The sequence below is a fragment of the Nicotiana tabacum genome, chromosome 17 (assembly GCF_000715075.1).
Source record: "Nicotiana tabacum cultivar K326 chromosome 17, ASM71507v2, whole genome shotgun sequence".
In the NCBI taxonomy this organism is placed as follows: Eukaryota; Viridiplantae; Streptophyta; class Magnoliopsida; order Solanales; family Solanaceae; genus Nicotiana; species Nicotiana tabacum.
In genome coordinates this window covers 88,663,715-88,680,370 of record NC_134096.1, presented here as the reverse complement: position 1 = coordinate 88,680,370, position 16,656 = coordinate 88,663,715, and the positions used below count along the sequence as shown (strand labels likewise).

The window sequence follows — 16,656 nt, the reverse complement described above, 5'->3', positions numbered from 1 at the left end:
GATGTAGTATGCCAATGACGGGTTCAATTGAATCCATAACTTTTGACGCGAAGTAAAAATTTATATATAAAAATTCGTTAAATTATAAAAATAATAGATATGAACCTATAATTTTAAATATATAATGACAATACTAAATCTAAAAAGTGCATAGAGGTTGAAAATAAAAAAAAAGAAAGGAAAAGGTAATTAACCATGGCAAAAAGAAGAAAAAAAGAGTATGCAGTAACAGTAACTAGTAGAAGCGGAGACGAAATTACAAAGATGGGTCAAAGTAGAGACGTGTTAGCAAAGAGAGGCAGTTGCCTTTCTGACTTGGGCGCATGACATTAGAATTTTCTTTGGTAAAACTAAAATAAGCTCCTTTTTTCCTCTGTAATGCAAATTATACTACTAATTTATTTTATTTCAATTCTAATAAATCTAAATTCTTCTCCGGCATACTGCAGCCCGTCAAAATTATACTCCACACAGAGAGAAAAAGAGAAGAGTGTGTGTGTGTGTGTGTTTGTTTGTGCGCGCGCGTGTTTAGGTGAGAGAGAAAGAGAGATCATTGAATTGAAAGAAACAGTAAATCTGATTTAGAGATGAAGTCGTCTTTGGGGAAGCTGAAGAAATTTGCACTGCACAATAAGGAGAAGAAGGATCCTCAGATTTTGTTGCATTTGGATGGCCTCTCTCAAGCTTCTCAGGTTTCTTCTTCTTTTCCGCTTTCTTCCCCACTCCCTTTCCACCATTCCCCAATTAGGGTTTCCGATTCCTCTTTCTTTCCTTTGCTTTGCTTTTACCCGACCCGTATCCATTTTCTCACTTGCTTTCAATCAAAGTTCCACTTTTTTCGTAAGTCTCCTTCTGTTACTTGTGGTAGTGCTGTTCCGAATTCATCTCCGTTCAAGTTACGAATCTGATTTATCAGTCAACTATTTCAACTCCTCTTACAGCAGTTTTTCATCTCTCTCTCATTTTCCTGTTTCATTGGTACTTAATTTTTTAGCTCCGTGGTGCTATGTCTAAATTAAGGTTTTCTTATTTTCCTCTTTTTGCAGGATATGAAAGACATGAGAGATTCCTATGACAGCTTACTATCTGCAGCAGCAGCTGCAGCTAATAGTGCATTTGGTACACACTTTATCTGCTATATTTTTCATTTTTATTGTTAGTAGCATCGCTTTTGAAACGGGTTGTATGGAAGCATCTAAAGTTCACTTCCCTGTTTGTCAAAAGAGAGTTTGATAACAAGAAGTGCCCTATAGATATGGGAAAGCTCACTTCATTTGCAGTGTGTAACAGGATCATCAAATGTAATCCTCCCCCTCCCCCCCAAAACCTTTATTTTAGTCTTTCTAGATGATCTATATCTGTAAACCTTTATGTAAATTGCGTATTTAGTTACTTCGTAAAAAGAATCCCATTTTTAGCTCATCAAAGACCATCAATTTTGTCTTTTCCTTTTGCAGAGTTTTCAGAATCCTTGATGGAAATGGGCACCTGCCTGTTGGAGAAAATTGCACTGAATGGTGATGGAGAAAATGGTCAGTGAATCAATGTTTAGATCTCCTTATATAATTCTATAGTTCTTTTCTTTGTTGGGCTCTGCTTGAACAATTAGGCTGGGATCGTTTCTACTGCTTAAATAAAGTTATCAGCTAAACCTGTGCTTCCTTGTAAAGCGTATTTGAGCATCAGCATCCTTGCTTAATGTATACTTAGATGTTAGGTGAATATAGAAGTTGAAATAAAAGATTGGGCCCCACTTTTTGTGCTACCAGTTCTTGTTAATTCCTTTGAACTTTTCAGTAAGAAAAGAAAAATTGGATTTGCCCTTTTTAGTGCTTGAGTGAATGTTACGCCTTTCGCAGTGTTATACCTTTACCATGCAGGAGCTCTACCTGGTTTCATTGGTTTGGAGTTTTTTATTTGGTATCTAAGATTGTCAATTTGATCACGATTTCCCCTCCAGGTCAAATGATATTAGGCACTGTAAAAAGTGTTAATTTCCCACTGATTGCTGTGTCTTCCCAGGCCCATCCACAGTGCAGCAAAAGGAAAATGGAATAGAATAAAGTAGTACCAAATGGAAATAGAAGAGTCACACATTCTTGTCTTAGTATTTTCCAGTGTCTGCTGTAGTAAATTTATGATATCTGTTCCATTATTCTCTTCTCGAAAATCTGATTACACATGCATAACATTTGTTTTCTATCCATTTCTAATCCCTATTTGTTTGCTGAGTTTTTCAGTTCCTCTTTCTCTGTGGCAGAAGTTCTTTGAGATTTTCCTTTTGCTACTATATGCATGTAATCTCCCATTTAAATATGAACTTGCCCATAATTCCTCATTCTGTTGTGTGATTATTTCCTTTGTCAAATACTATCCATATGCAGGCAAAGCACTGTCAATGTTAGGAGGAGTACAATTAGAACTTCAGAAACTCGTCGACTGCTATGTCAGTGCCATTCTTTCTCTCATTAATAATCGTTCTACCAAATTACATTGAATGTGTAATGACTTTTGCTTTTTGTATTGCAGCGTTCACATATCATCCTAACTATCACAAATCCATCTGAATCTCTTCTTAGTGAACTTCGGAAAGTGGAGGTTTGTTCTTTTGTGATTCTGTTATTCACCTCTACATCTTCCTGATAGTGGTACAAATTCTGGGAAGAACCAAAATTCCAAATTCAATATGGGACGATTTAATAGTTTTTCATTCATTCCCATCCAAATCAAAAGACTTTTCTGTATTTTGATGAATCATAAGATAAAAAGGCACTTTTCTCAATTTTCTCAATTATTTGATAATTATTTATAACTTTTCCTCAGCTTTCCCCTTTCTCTTTATTGATTTAACTGTATCAGTCTTGATATTTATGCGCTTTATTTTCTTCTCCACATTTTAGATAATAAGAAGGCTAAATGAGCTGTACCTTTTCAATAGTAAAGGATTTCCATTTCCTTCCTTTCTCTTCCTCAATAACCCCACTTGTACCAATCATGTGCCGCAACCACTTAGCTAACCAAGAGTTGTTGGATCTGAGCAATTTTGTCATACTAATTCAGCCTAACATGTTCCTGAAACGAATGAGATGTAGTGAGGTTAATGGTTGCCAAATTGTTTCAGCAACTCTGATATGAAAGTACCAAAAAAATGGAGAGAACCACAATGAATTTGTTCTGCATGCTGCCTGAAATTTCTTTTAATCTTGTTTTCTTTTCTTTTGAGCCATTGCTTCTATGGTACTTTTGATGCAGGTTGGTTTTTATTGATCTTCATTGCCAGTTTCATTTGACTCCAACAATTTGGAAACTATTAATTCTTTGGTCCTGACTGATAGTTGTATCTCTTTAATTGGTTGAAACTTTTGAAAGTAATATCGTTTGATGATGTTTCTTTTCCTTTTCTTTGTTGTTATTGCCAAAAGAGCTAAATTGGGATAGAATAAGGAAATGTCTACGGTTATGGTCATTCGAATCTAGTAACAAGCTGTGAGACAAAATTGATGATCTCTTAATGCCTTTGACCTAGGTACAACATGAGCTTATATTACAGTTACTTGATAATCTTCACTTCTTCAGTGTATCTCTTTTGCCGCCTTAGTTGAAGATGTCCTGCATTAGGTGCTGTGGTAACGTTTTAATTGGGTGCGCTTGGAGTTACTTGTATAGATGCACCACAACTGTGGCTTCTTTGCTCTCTGATAGATTTTAAATTATCGACAATATCGTTACACCAACAATCCTATAAATACGGGGGCTTGGTTGGTTGGGATTAATTCAATTAATTTGCTGATTTCTTTTTCTCATTAATTTGGTTTATTTAATCAGAGTAGTTTTTGCTAATTCTATAAAACATCAACTTTTACAGCTAATAACTAAAACTACTTCTGTGACTGGTTAATTAAATCAATCTGATAACCAGTCAATCAGATGACCAAAAACAATTTGGTCTATCAAACAAAGCAGATCCTATTAATTTACATCAACCGCCAAAAGTCGGTTATATGAATGGATTCTTCAGGAGGTTGCATATAGAACACTTCTATGTAAGAATTTTTGCATGTTTCCTCATTACTCACTGGGCAGTATCCTTTTCCTTAATGCAGGAAATGAAACTGCAGTGTGATGAGAAAAGGTATCCTTCTTCACATGTCTTTTGGCATGGTACACAGATATCTAATTTTTCTTTGAAAAATTATGTCTTGCTAACATCAGGCATGATCTACAGGGAAGTGTACGAGTATATGGCAAAAAGGGGAAAGGGTGGAAAAGGGGAGAACTTTACTTCTCAGCAGTTACAGGCTGCTCGGGAAGACTATGAGGAAATGGCAAGACTTTGCATTTTCCGTGTACAATCTCTGAAGCAAGGGCAATGTCGCAGCCTTTTGACCCAAGCAGTTCGTCACCATGGAGCACAGGTGTCCTTTTGCATTTTTTTAAGCTCCATTTGTCCCATTATAGGTTATCCATCTTTGTCTTGGATCGGGTAATGACTTGTTTGCCTAATTTCTCTTTTTCTGGAGCAGTTGAATTTCTTCCGCAAAGGACTGAAATCTCTTGAAGCTGTTGAACCACAAATAAGGGTGGTTGCTGAAAAGCAACACATTGACTACCAACTTGTTGAATTGGATGATAGTGAGGATGGAGGGAAGAGCTATGAGGCTAATGATGTTGGTGAATTGAGTTTTGATTATAGACAAAATAAGCAGGAACTAAATGATCCTTTCCCATTGAGGGATTCAATGGAGGTAAATTACCATATTGTTGTCATGCCTCTATTTTCCTCTGTGGAAGATTATGAACTGCCTTCATTCGGGTTCATCCTGGAGATCTTGACTGTTGCAGCTTTTGGCAGCGTGTCAATTTTTAAATCCTGTTGCCTGCCCTTTGCTTGTAATTAATACAATAAAACTGGCTGACGTAAATATGTTCTAGTTCACGATGCTATACCCATTTTTTTTATCGTATTGTGTAAAGTGATAGGGTGCTTGCTTTAAGCAGAAAAAAAATGTCTTTTGGTTTTCCTAATCTTCTCTATGCATTTCTACACAAACTGAATCTTATCCCACTATTACTAAGGCTAGCTAAGCCTTTTTATTACTGCCTCTGTCCTTCAATGGCATTTCATCCCTTGACTAATTTCTTGTACTCATCCAATGCACATCTGAATTCATCCGCCTGTTAATTTTGTGCGTACAAAAAGGGAGAGCCGAGAATGGTGGTTATTATCTGTCTTGGTAGCGATATAGGCATTATTGAATTTTGGTTTGAGATGATGAACTTGTTTAATTTGCCAAATGTTGGATTTTGGTCTAATATGCCTGACTTTGGCAGTTTGATCCAGCGGATGCTCCAAGTGCCCTACTAACCTCTGGGATGGAGGAAGGGGAGGTAACATTCTGTTACTGTTACTGTTACTGGTACTCAGTATACATATATTCAGCTATATAATTGTCTGTAATTTATTTCGAAAGAGGTTTATTACTGTTTTGAGCTACTTCACACATTGCCTTAGATTTTCGCTTAGATTATCAACTTGTGCGACTTAACTTATTTAATTTGGAAGACTCATCTTGCAGTTGGATTTTGGCAAAAACCAAGAGCAGACTTTTACTAGACAACCTCGTGCAGGCAGTCATTCTGCTCCAATATTTGCGGAGAAATTGGATATTTCTGATAGAATCAAACAAGCACAGACATCTGTCCGCAAATTTCACACATACGTTTTACCAACTCCAGCTGATGCGAAAAGTTTGAGTACAAGGACAAGTGTTTCCCTTCACTCTAGTGCTACAAATCCTAGTGGAGGAGCCAACAATCCCTGGCATTCTTCCCCGCTTAATATTGATAATTATTCTAAATTTGCAGAAGGAAACTTGTCAGCGGACATTCTTGCAAAAGCCCAACCCACTGTTAATAATCTCTCCGCCCCACTACCCCCACCTCTTGCTGAGGGAACTTCTTTCCCACAATATGATGTACAAAATGGACTTGATGCTAGAAAAATAAGACGACTTGCTTTCTCAGGTCCATTAGCAAGTAAACCTTCATCGAGCAAGCCTTTGTTATCTGCCAGCGGACCTATTGGCTTGGCTGCTGAACGGCCTCTTCTAGAACCTGGATTGGCCTCTGGAGTACCAATAACTCAGCCACCATCAGCTCTAGATGTATCCTACAGTGCTTCACCTCCCCTTGTTTCTTCACCAAAAATTAGTGAGCTTCATGAGCTCCCGCGGCCTCCTGGCTCATTGGCCTCCAAGCCATCAAGTTCAACTGCAGTTGGGCACTCTGCGCCCCTAGTCAACAGAAATCGAGAAATGTCTCCAACAAATCAGAGTCCTGTGCTGGCATCAAATACGGGTTCTCCACTACCACTTCCTCCACTAACCATTCCTCGAAGTTTTTCTATACCGTCCAACAATCAGAGAGCAATGGCACTACATGTAGCCCAGCTACTAGAGTCTCCTCAAAGAAAGGGCAAGGGTGATGTAATGTGCTCTCCTCCATTAACACCTATATCTCTTTCAAACGCTTCAAATTCTGGGCAAATCAGAGGTAAAATATCTTGATTATATTAACTTGGCAACTATATTGTTTCCAGATGGATTATTTCTTTTTCCGAGCAAATGATAAATTCTACAGTGAACCTCTTATCTGTGAACCTGATTATGAAGATCTGCCTGAGTCACCTTTGGAATGGAAAAAGAAAGGGTTACAAGTAAAAAGGAAAAAACAGTTTTTTTTCTTGTCAATTCTTCACTAAAAGACTATGTCAGCTTGGTTGTTTTTGGGGGGGGGGGGAATGGTCAATAAGTAGTTAAGTATTTCTATAGCTAAAGGAGGCTCTGGATATATCATAGAGGCAGATTGGAGAATGCATTGTTTTTATGTGTTTATTGCTCATTTTATTCCTTTCCCCCCCTTGTCTTTTGACATCTAAATTTCGGTGGATGCAGGTAGGAGCTGATTTACGTAAGCCTTTGCAGAAAGTGACATTTTTTTTTTCTTTTGGGTTCGGGGTGTAGAGTTTTTTTTTCCACAAGCTGGTGTTGCGGGAGTGGGTTTTGTACATATGTTATTAATGTAAGTTTTTATTTTTTGTCCATTTGACGTTCTCCATATATCTTACACGAATGTAATGGAAGCTCCCTGCCTCAGTTTTGATCTCGTGGGGTTTGATACCGGAGTGTATTCTTTACACTGCCTTCACCCTTTCTAGCGTTTGGAGAAGCCTTGAAAAGAAAAATCAAATCAAGAATGAATCTCAGTTATGTTCTTAATAAGGTATGTAGTCCAGTAATTATTCAATATATGGTCGATGAGAGATAGCAAGTAGACTAGTGGGGACGCATAAACTGGTTCTAACCCCATTGTTATGAAAGAAAAATTAGTACTTAGTATAATGTTTAACTGGTAAATTTGAGCACAAGGCAGTTTAATTCCTCAAACTCGGGAAAATTCTATGTGTTTCTAAGTTATTTCCAAGATCATCGCTGCCAAAACATCTATGCGGGAATAAGTAAAGTATGTGTACTTTGCCCTTGAGCTTACAAATTTTATTTCCGACAGGAAGTAAAATGAAATGCAACATACGGATAAATCGAAAGCGAAAACGAGTGGTGTTTTTCTCTCCAGTAATTAGACGTTCAACAAAGTGGAAAAAAACCACAATATGCATTACGAAAGTGTTCTTTTTTTTATGGTAAAAGATGATAGTAGTAAGCTACGAATTCTCATTTCTCAATATTAAACTTCAGTAAGTTGCATGACTGATAATCTGTAAAGCTTGAATAATTCAGTAAATGTCATTTGCAGAAAAGTTTGAAATTTTAAGTGATTACGTGGAGTAGTTTTTCACCTGTACTATACATTACCTTGAATTTAGGCCGAAAAAGGACAAAAATGGAAAATAAGTTGATAGAGGAATGTAGAAGTGAAGATAAAGAGGCGAATAGGAGCGAAAAGCAATTGGGCATATAGAAAAAATGAAGCTATTCCAATTGCCTCAGCAATTGTGGCTGCAACAACCATACGCCGGCAAGTCTGGCCATTCTCAGCTTCCTCCTCCTACTCATCTTCCTTATTCAATTCCCTCTCTCAGGCTCAAAATTCGCACCTTCACACTCCTAGCACTTTCCGACCCTGGTGCTTCCGGTGAGCTTTACACTTTTCATTCCTTCTCTCTTCTTTCTGTTATAGTCGCATACCAAGTTCTTGATATTGGTTCCTTCGAAGCAGATTCGAACATTTTATATACTTAGCAGTGTTATAGTACATTATGCCTTACTCAATTGTAGTAATGGGTGCAAAGTTAGTATAAATAATGAATGCTAACTGTTTAAAATTGTCTTACTTATATATAGAGTTCGTCTAGTTCAAAGCAGTGCATGGATGAGCTCATCCACATCCAATTCACGCTCCAATTTGGAAAAGAAAAAAAATGTTACGTAACCTGTCTTTTGCGCTTTTTCAGATTCCACAACCCAGGCCACTCAATTTGATCTTTCGTTAACCGTGAAGGTAGGACTGGGAATGAAAACCAAGCTTTGAATAATATTAGTTATTTGTTTTTAAAATACTCAGTTGTAGTTCTTCTCTTGTGATTCAGAGGAAAGCAGCAGAAATATCTCCAGACATGAAAGGAACTTGTATCTTCCTTGTTGGTGGGCATTACTTTTCTGCCTCCATTTTAGCATTCTCTTTGTTTCTTGTCTCATTTTATCTAGTTTGTGTCTCAATCCCAAATTGGTTGGGGTAGATATATAAATCCCTCGTAGTTGTCATAGTTAGAATATCTTTAGCTAGCTCGTCTAGGGCTGTTCAAAACCGAACCGTAACCGTTAACCGAACCGAAAAAATGGCTTATTGGCTTATTAGTATTGGGTTATCGGGGTAACGGTTGGTGAATGGATTGAAATTTTATAATTAACGGCCTAATGGTTTGGAGGCGGATTACTCAATTTCCTTATCGGATAAACCGTTAACCCGTTAAGAATTTTTATATTTATACTTTTACCCCTATGTATATAAAGTAATTTTTGAAACCTTAAGGCCTAAAATCTAAATCCCAAATTTATCAAATATAAGCACCCCTCCTACAAGAATTGGCATGGTTGACTACTAACATGAACTAGCAAAAAAAACTAACAAAAATAATAGAATTGGTAGTAGACATGAACTAGTTCATATCAAATAAACACCCAGATTGGTTGAAATAATGTTTAGTTTCTTATTTAGCATTCCTGGAGGGCAAGGAAATTCCAGTTACTAAGCTGACTAAGGTTGTTGAAGGATTTTTGTCAAGTAGGAGGAAAGAGCTTGGATGATGTAGCAACGGATTATTTGATGGATCTTATGGTTGAGCTAGTTGTAATTGCCAATAAATAAATAAATCAAAGGGTGGGGTAAAAAGAAGCTGTCTTTATAATCTAGCACATGATTTCTGTGGGAAATTAAATGACAAATTTTCTAGTTCTCTACTTCTCTTTTATTGTCTATTTGATTTAGCCGATAAACCGCCCGATAACTGGCCGCTAATCCTTAATCCGATACCAATCCGCCCGATGTCAATTGGATGGCTAGTGGGTTACTACATTTATAAATCGATAACCTATAAGCCGAACCGTTAAGCGTAAGTAACCGCCTGATCCGCCCGATAAGCACCCCTCCTACTGCAACCCTCCTCCTTTATTCGGGCTTCACAGTGGTTATGCTTTACAAAAGTCACTTGTGCAGATTTATCTTATCCAATTTGTGTTGCTTTGAACTGACAGGCTTAAACAGCTCCATCAAATCTAACTTGGGAAAACTTCTTGCAGATGCACTGCGCTATTATTATTTTGACAGGTTGTACATTTAAGTTGTTTGCGGGAACTAGTGCTACAATAATAACCATGTCTAGTAACTAAAGTAGTTTCCTTAATCTGTTGCAGTGACAGTGTCGTTGAAGAAGCTTTGGGAGGAAAGGATGCTGTCAGGTCATTTGTGAAGACAGACTTGAAGGGCTTTCGAGACTCAGAAGTGACTTTCTAATGTCCATATGCAGTGTTTTCCTGTCTTTTACTGCTTTTTCTGTGTTGAGATTTATGACCAAAACTACACTTTGCAATGCAGACGGAGGTACTGAAGCAGTTATCGTCCATGGGTCGCCTTGTTATTGGTGCTGGGAATGGTGCGGTTCAGCGTGCAGCTAATCTGTAGGACAGCTGCTAGTTGTATTTTTTCTCCCCTGTCAAACAGGAAGAGGAAAAAAGAATAATCACTTGTTCTTGATCATACTTGATGTTTGTAGGGCGCTTATGAGACACGGCATATCAATATGGATTGACGTCCCCTTGGATATGGTAGCCAAGGAAATTGTGGAGGAGAGTTTTCAACCTCCTGCTTCTGAAACAATAAAAGGAGCATATCCCGAGGTCTATTTCTGATGACTTCCACCCCAAAAAGCTAGACAAACCCGAGATATTTTGCTCATATTCATTGTTAATCTTCCTTCTGTTAACCTAATGGTGCCTCTTGTTTGTGGATTTCTTCAGCTGTTGGGCTATGCTGATTTTTAGCCTACCATGGTAACAGGTGTTGACTCAATTAACTGCTATTTATGAAGAAAGCCGTAAGGGATATGCTACAGCTGATACAACTATCGCACTCCAGAGTAATTTGCTATTTGCTTCATACTCAGTAGCACTAACGTTTCTTTTGCTGTATTTTTAACAGCTTATTTTACATTTGCAGAGGTTGCTTCTCGGTTAGGCTATGATACACTAGATGCAGTAACCACAGAGGATATGGTTTTGGAGGTAAACTAAAAATTCCCCATTAAGTGGGAGGATTTTTTAAATATTTTTTGCTAATTGGCCGTGTAAGCTTAAATAGACTTTCTGTTTTTTATGGTGATTTTAGACTCTGAAGGAGATAGAGAGATTGATGAGAGTAAAGAAGTTGATGGAAGAAGCTGCCAGGCCATTTTAGTTTCGGTCACAACCAATGCCGACTATCTTGGTTAGTTCTTATCAGTATTGTTCACAGGGGTGTTTGATGATTTCTTTTAATCTCATCCTGCTAATTAACTGGACTTTAAATTTATATGCCGTTATCATTTAGAAAACCTGAGATTATTCTTGATGTGTCATACCTCTTGCTAGGCTTGCTCTTTTAGATGAAGGCAACCTAAGGCAACCAAACTATCAAGTCACTCGGTCATTTCATTCATAATATATTTTCTGCTTCTACCAATGTCGGTGATAATACATTAGCTGCATCTAACATTGTGGTATATGGAATCTTTATGCGGAAAAAGAATTAGATCAAATAAAATAGTACATAACAGAGCGTGACATGCTGAATCCTGAAGTTACATTTGTGGATTTGACTAAGATGATGCGGGGAGTTCGAGAGGGAAGACTAAGAAGAAGATAAAGGAAGGGTGTAGGGAGGAAAAATGGAAGCACCTAAGAGGTTTTGACATCAAGGACATGTTTTGACGAAGCTGCCCAAGAGGGATGTCTGTTTTCAAGGGAAAAACAGAGAAAAATCAGTGTTACTTCCTACTAATTGCAATTAGTCATTTAGAAGTTCAAGTTAAAAAATGCCGATGACCTTAAGAATGACTAGAAAACAGTATATTGTTGAACAAAATAATCATATTGAACAAGTCTTAGATGCACAACTGTGACTTGTAACAAAAAAGTCTTAAACATACAATGGAATGCGACGATTTTATTATTAGAACATCTAATGAAAGATTTTGAAATTATTCGAATTATTATGTGCAGAATCAACATTTATTGTTTGGAGCCTTAAGTGCTGTGCTGAAGTTGGAGAAAGATGGCAACACTTGAAGCTCTTGCAGTTGAATGACTTGTAGTATTGTGAGAGTAATTCTTAAGCGGCATGTATATTGCGAGTATTGTAAATGTTGTACTTTTGTGCACATTTGTATCTTATGTGGTCGGATGAAACTCTCTTCTAAGTGCCAATCTGCAAAATAAGTTTCAACTTCCTAATACTTAAAAGTTAAACATCTACCAACCGAGTAACTCCCACCTCTAAATTTTTGCTTCCATTTATATGCAGTTAGCGTTAGAGCCTTGTTCTATATAGTGACCATACAGCTATTCTTTTGTTGTTTCACTTTTTCCTTTTTGTCATTTTTTCAATAATAGAAAGGGTATGACACAGCTTGTGAATTTTTCAGCTATACATACTATTGTCCTTGAGATGGTGTGTTTGAAGCAAGAAGTTGGCTAAATTCGTTTGAAAAATTTCAATATTTAGCTTTGCGTAATGTTATTTGACCTTTTTGGTTATTCTTAATCAGATGCAAGCAACTCACACTTACCGATTCCCTTGCCTCTAATTGTAACATGCTCAGGTTTGAATTGGGCAGCGCATAATGCAATGTTGGATAAGGGAATCAAAAAAATAAATCAAAATCCTCTGGATCTCATTAGCAAACGACACCAGAAAAATCATCCTCAGGTTTTGGAGGGGTTGGTGAAGACATAGCATTTTCACATATGCGTTTCAGAACATTCAGATTATTTACAATTAAATCCTCAAAATCTGACCTCTTCTGTAGTTGAGTTTCATTCAATTATATATATTTGGGCCTTATCAGAACAATAATACTTTTCGGACGTTTAATCCAGGGTGAATTGGTTATAAAGGGAAGGAAATATTGCAAAGCTAGTAACATCAATGTAGTGCTTAATTAGAACAAATAAGTAAAGACACAGATGTGTGCCTGGGTAGATATATACTACGTAGTAGTTTTAAGTTTTAGTTAGGCATGTTGTTAAAGCTCGAGAGCCTTAGGTCCAGTACAATGTTGAATGGAGCAGTCAAGTCATTGGAGAAAGGTGGCAAGTCTGTTTTGTTCAAACATATAACTTGATGTTAGATTAGCTTTGAACTGGTTGGTGAAGCGGTCCTAATCCATTTCAGGAAAGGCTCGTCCAAATTCGACCTACAAGGTTGCCCCTCTTTCTCTTTGTGATTATATATGTTTTCTTTTGGGTGAGAGCAGAAGTGATGTTTGGTTGTCGAAATGAAAGGAGATTGAAGGCCATATACCCTAGTACGTTCCATAAAAGGGACGAGTGTCGGATCGGACTAGCTATCGAGGATGACGCAGTTGCTGAAAATTTCATGCATAGGCCACACAGCCATGTGCTGATGCCAATCATATTTAATTCTTTATTACTATGACTATTTAGTGTATTTATTTTATATACATTGGGGAGTGAGCATAATGTATGCGGTCGAAATAGATTTCGGCCTTCATACGATTGATCGAGGTCAAAACATAATGGATCGAAGTAAGGCTCCGTGATGGGTTCCGAAGATGGAACAAACAAGCTTCGAGCCCGAGGGACCGATCAACGTCGAGCTCGATATCATTATCAAGCTCGAATCCAAATCGAACTATGATGCAAAGAAAAGTTATCGAACTTGTGATTCAAAGACCGACCCACATCGACCACGAATCAATTCAGGGATCCGAGTCAGAATCAAGTTCAAGTCGAGATCGAGAGCTCGAGTCAAGATCGAGAGCTCGAGTCAAGACCGAAAACTCGAGTCAATATCGAGCTCATAGACAAGAGCCGTTGCAATCCCACTAGAGGAGAGAATCTTGGCAGGAATTGTGGAAAAGCTGATTTATCATGGGTCTCCCACTATGTATTTTTAATTATATCTAAAGTAAGATCCCCCTACTATAAAGGGGATGATTATCATTTCTGTAAAGGCCAAGTTTTTTGCTTATATTGTAATTCAAGCACCATATTCCCCTACAGTGAAGAATTGTTCTTTCAAGCTTCATAAATTGATTCAACTTATTTAGTCCTAGCAATCATCTTCCTTGCAACTTTGCCCACTTTGCATTCTTATCAATCTATACTTGATTTTTCTATTCATCCTTACGATTTGTATTAAGTTATACTATATATCCTTAGAACTGCGTACAAATTCAACTCTATCTGTTTTCTGGGTAAACAGTTTGGCGCCCACCGTGTGGCTAAGGATAACAGTGGTTATTTGATACGAATCTGCAAAAACACACCATTTTGCGCTTGTTTCCGAAAGCATTTCAGATTAGCAACAATTGACTACCAATCAAATGGCCTTACCTATCGACAACGAAGCCGGTCTTCAAGATGAGAATAACAACTTGACACCCAGTACCGGAAGACCACTTGTCAATGCCGTTGAAGCTCGAATCGAAGTGCCGATAGATATCAATTCGCATGTGGCCATTGAGGCGAACGTACATCCTGAACCTGGGAATAACATTCATGGTGGCACTCGGTCTGCATTTCGAGATACCCATAACGTCGAGGAAAACGGCGTCAGCGTGCGCATGATTTTCGAAATGTTGCAAGCTCAACAGGCAGCGATAGCTCAGTTGCAGAGCTAAACGCAACTACCAAGCAGACCGGAGCCCAGTCCACTTCGAGAAATCAGCCACAGAACGGAGCCGGCCATAGTGAGGTCAAGTGAGCAAGAATCGGGGACTACTTCCGAAATTGCTAAAATGCTCGAGGAGCTCACAAAGCGAGTCGAAGCCAACGATAAGAAAGTAGAAACGTATAACTCCAGGGTCGATCAGATCCCGGGAGCTCCACCAATGATAAAAAGGTTGGATTCCAAAATATTCGTGCAAAAACCTTTTCCCTCGAGCGCAGCCCCAAATATAATCCCCAAAAAATTATGTATTCTCGATATTCCCAAATATAACGGAACGACTGACCCCAACGAACACGTCACTTCTTACACGTGTGCCATCAAGGGAAATGATCTAGAAGACGATGAAATCGAATCTGTGTTGTTAAAAAAATTCAGAGAGACCCTCTCGAAGGGAGCAATAATTTGGTATCACAACCTACCACCGAATTCCATCGACTCGTTTGCCATGTTAGCGGATTCTTTTGTAAAAGCACACGCCGATGCCATAACAGTTGCAACAAGGAAATCATACCTTTTCAAGGTAAGACAAAAGGATAACGAGATGCTGAGGGAGTTCGTATCTCGTTTTCAAATGGAACGGATGGATCTGCCACTAGTCACACACGATTGGGTTGTTCAGGCTTTCACTCAAGGTTTAAACGAACGAAGTTCAACGGCTTCACGGCGGTTGAAGCATAACCTGATCGAATACCCAGCCATCACGTGGGCCGATGTGCACAATCGGTATCAATAAAAATTTAGGGTCGACGATGATCAATTGGTGTCTGAACCCGCTGCTCGAAGGGATATTAATCGAGAACAAGGTCTGATTGGTGATCGATACCGACCATATAACGGAAACTGCAGAATCAGTATGGAGACATAACCCCGAGCAAAATAACAAAAAAAGTGATCGAGGTCAAAGGTCCCGTAGGATGATGAACAGAAGTAGGTTCGACAGGCCTGCAGAATCTAAGGAAGCGCCTCGGTTATTGGAATATAACTTCAGCATCGATACATCCGCTATTGTGTCAGCTATCGGACATCAAAGACACTAAATGGCCTCGACCCATGCAGACCGATCCTGCCCAGAGGAATCCTAATCAAATGTGAGAATATCATGGCACCCATGGCCACAGAATGGAAGATTGCAGGCAGCTAAGAGAAGAGGTAGCCCGGTTATTCAACAAAGGGCACATTCGAGAATTTTTAAGCGATAGGGCGAAGAACCTGTCACGACCCAAATCGATGGGCCGTGACGAGTGCCCGAGTTCTACCTATCGAGTACCCCTAAGCATTCGTCTAAGATATAAACATGAAATAAGTGTAGGTCATGCATAACATCTGGAAATAAACTACTAATCCATATGAACAACCTATGTGAGAAAACATGCCAAAAGAACATACGTGGGAAACACATGCCCAAAAGACAAATATACATATATATACGGAATACGGTAGGGCGAGCCGACAAGGCCACATACTATATAACTATACATGACTGTCTACAGACCTCTATTAGAGTGTACAACTGTATAAAGGACGGGACTGGGCCCCGTCGTACCCATATATATATATATATATGCAAACACATCGTACCAAAACTCAAAGCATCGTACCAAAACTCAAACCAGCACCGGATCAAATGGAGCACACCAACTCTCGCTGATCAAGGATCTTAAGAAGGGGGACCGTCAGCCTGTCTACATGCACCTGCGGGCATGAAACGCAGCGTCCCCAGGCAATGTACTGAGTATGTAAAGCATGAAAATCAGTACATAAAAGACATAGATGAAACATGAGAAGAATTCCACCTGTGAGTCTAAATAACTTTGTGAATCCTGAAACATTTATAATATCATGCACATGCGTGTAAATGTCGTATTATGCATAGGTATAGGTGTACATAACATCATCAAGCCTCTAAGGGTATCTCATCATATCATCTCAGCCACTGTGGGCAAATCATCAATGTATACCAACTGATCAGGTGGTGGTGCGTATATAACGCCTTAACCTTTTTCCATATCCCATATACATATAATATATGCGTATATAACGCCTTCTGGTCATGGGTCAATGTACATGTATAAATGCATGAAATGCATAAGAAATACGTTAATAAGATTTCTCGAATATCATAAAATCAATATGCCTTTCGGACAAACTTTATCAAATACGTATTTTTCTGAGACCCATGAACAAAGGATATAA

The 16,656-nt window shown here is 38.4% G+C and overlaps 2 protein-coding genes across 3 annotated transcripts; both read left to right on the top strand.

The window, feature by feature from the left end:
- The first annotated feature begins 316 nt into the window (after nucleotides 1-316).
- LOC107795630 (uncharacterized protein At2g33490-like) lies at nucleotides 317-7,161 on the top strand. The gene is made up of 11 exons (XM_075234569.1): nucleotides 317-692; nucleotides 1,047-1,119; nucleotides 1,458-1,532; nucleotides 2,385-2,446; nucleotides 2,530-2,598; nucleotides 4,104-4,132; nucleotides 4,226-4,415; nucleotides 4,524-4,745; nucleotides 5,332-5,388; nucleotides 5,577-6,552; nucleotides 6,954-7,161. The coding sequence occupies exons 1-11, from the start codon at nucleotides 588-590 to the stop codon at nucleotides 6,962-6,964; spliced, it is 1,869 nt and encodes a 622-aa protein (XP_075090670.1). The 5' UTR covers nucleotides 317-587; the 3' UTR covers nucleotides 6,965-7,161.
- Nucleotides 7,162-7,892: 731 nt separating this feature from the next.
- Nucleotides 7,893-12,021, top strand: LOC107795619 (putative inactive shikimate kinase like 1, chloroplastic). 2 transcript variants are annotated; one of them, XM_016618279.2, is made up of 11 exons: nucleotides 7,895-8,151; nucleotides 8,471-8,517; nucleotides 8,606-8,660; nucleotides 9,771-9,843; nucleotides 9,930-10,017; nucleotides 10,111-10,193; nucleotides 10,289-10,412; nucleotides 10,573-10,651; nucleotides 10,732-10,796; nucleotides 10,900-10,998; nucleotides 11,772-12,021. In XM_016618279.2, exons 1-10 carry the CDS (start codon nucleotides 7,983-7,985, stop codon nucleotides 10,966-10,968), a joined length of 852 nt encoding a protein of 283 aa, XP_016473765.1. In that variant the 5' UTR covers nucleotides 7,895-7,982; the 3' UTR covers nucleotides 10,969-10,998; nucleotides 11,772-12,021. The 2 variants fall into 2 exon arrangements, with proteins under 2 accessions (XP_016473766.1, XP_016473765.1); XM_016618280.2 differs by lacking the exons at nucleotides 8,471-8,517; nucleotides 8,606-8,660 and having other exon boundaries at nucleotides 7,893-8,151.
- Nucleotides 12,022-16,656: the final 4,635 nt, after the last annotated feature.

What these genes read in the sequence shown, in the direction of transcription:
- LOC107795619 (XM_016618279.2), top strand. Translation starts at nt 7,983, where the DNA reads ATGAAGCTATTCCAATTGCCTCAGCAATTGTGGCTGCAACAACCATAC. An exon ending in AACTTGTATCTTCCTTGTTG is followed by an intron (nt 8,661 to 9,770) that starts GTGGGCATTACT and finishes TTGAACTGACAG; the next exon opens with GCTTAAACAGCTCCATCAAA. An exon ending in CAGAGGATATGGTTTTGGAG is followed by an intron (nt 10,797 to 10,899) that starts GTAAACTAAAAA and finishes TGGTGATTTTAG; the next exon opens with ACTCTGAAGGAGATAGAGAG.
- LOC107795630 (XM_075234569.1), top strand. Translation starts at nt 588, where the DNA reads ATGAAGTCGTCTTTGGGGAAGCTGAAGAAATTTGCACTGCACAATAAG. An exon ending in GCCTCTCTCAAGCTTCTCAG is followed by an intron (nt 693 to 1,046) that starts GTTTCTTCTTCT and finishes CTCTTTTTGCAG; the next exon opens with GATATGAAAGACATGAGAGA. An exon ending in GAATGGTGATGGAGAAAATG is followed by an intron (nt 1,533 to 2,384) that starts GTCAGTGAATCA and finishes ATCCATATGCAG; the next exon opens with GCAAAGCACTGTCAATGTTA.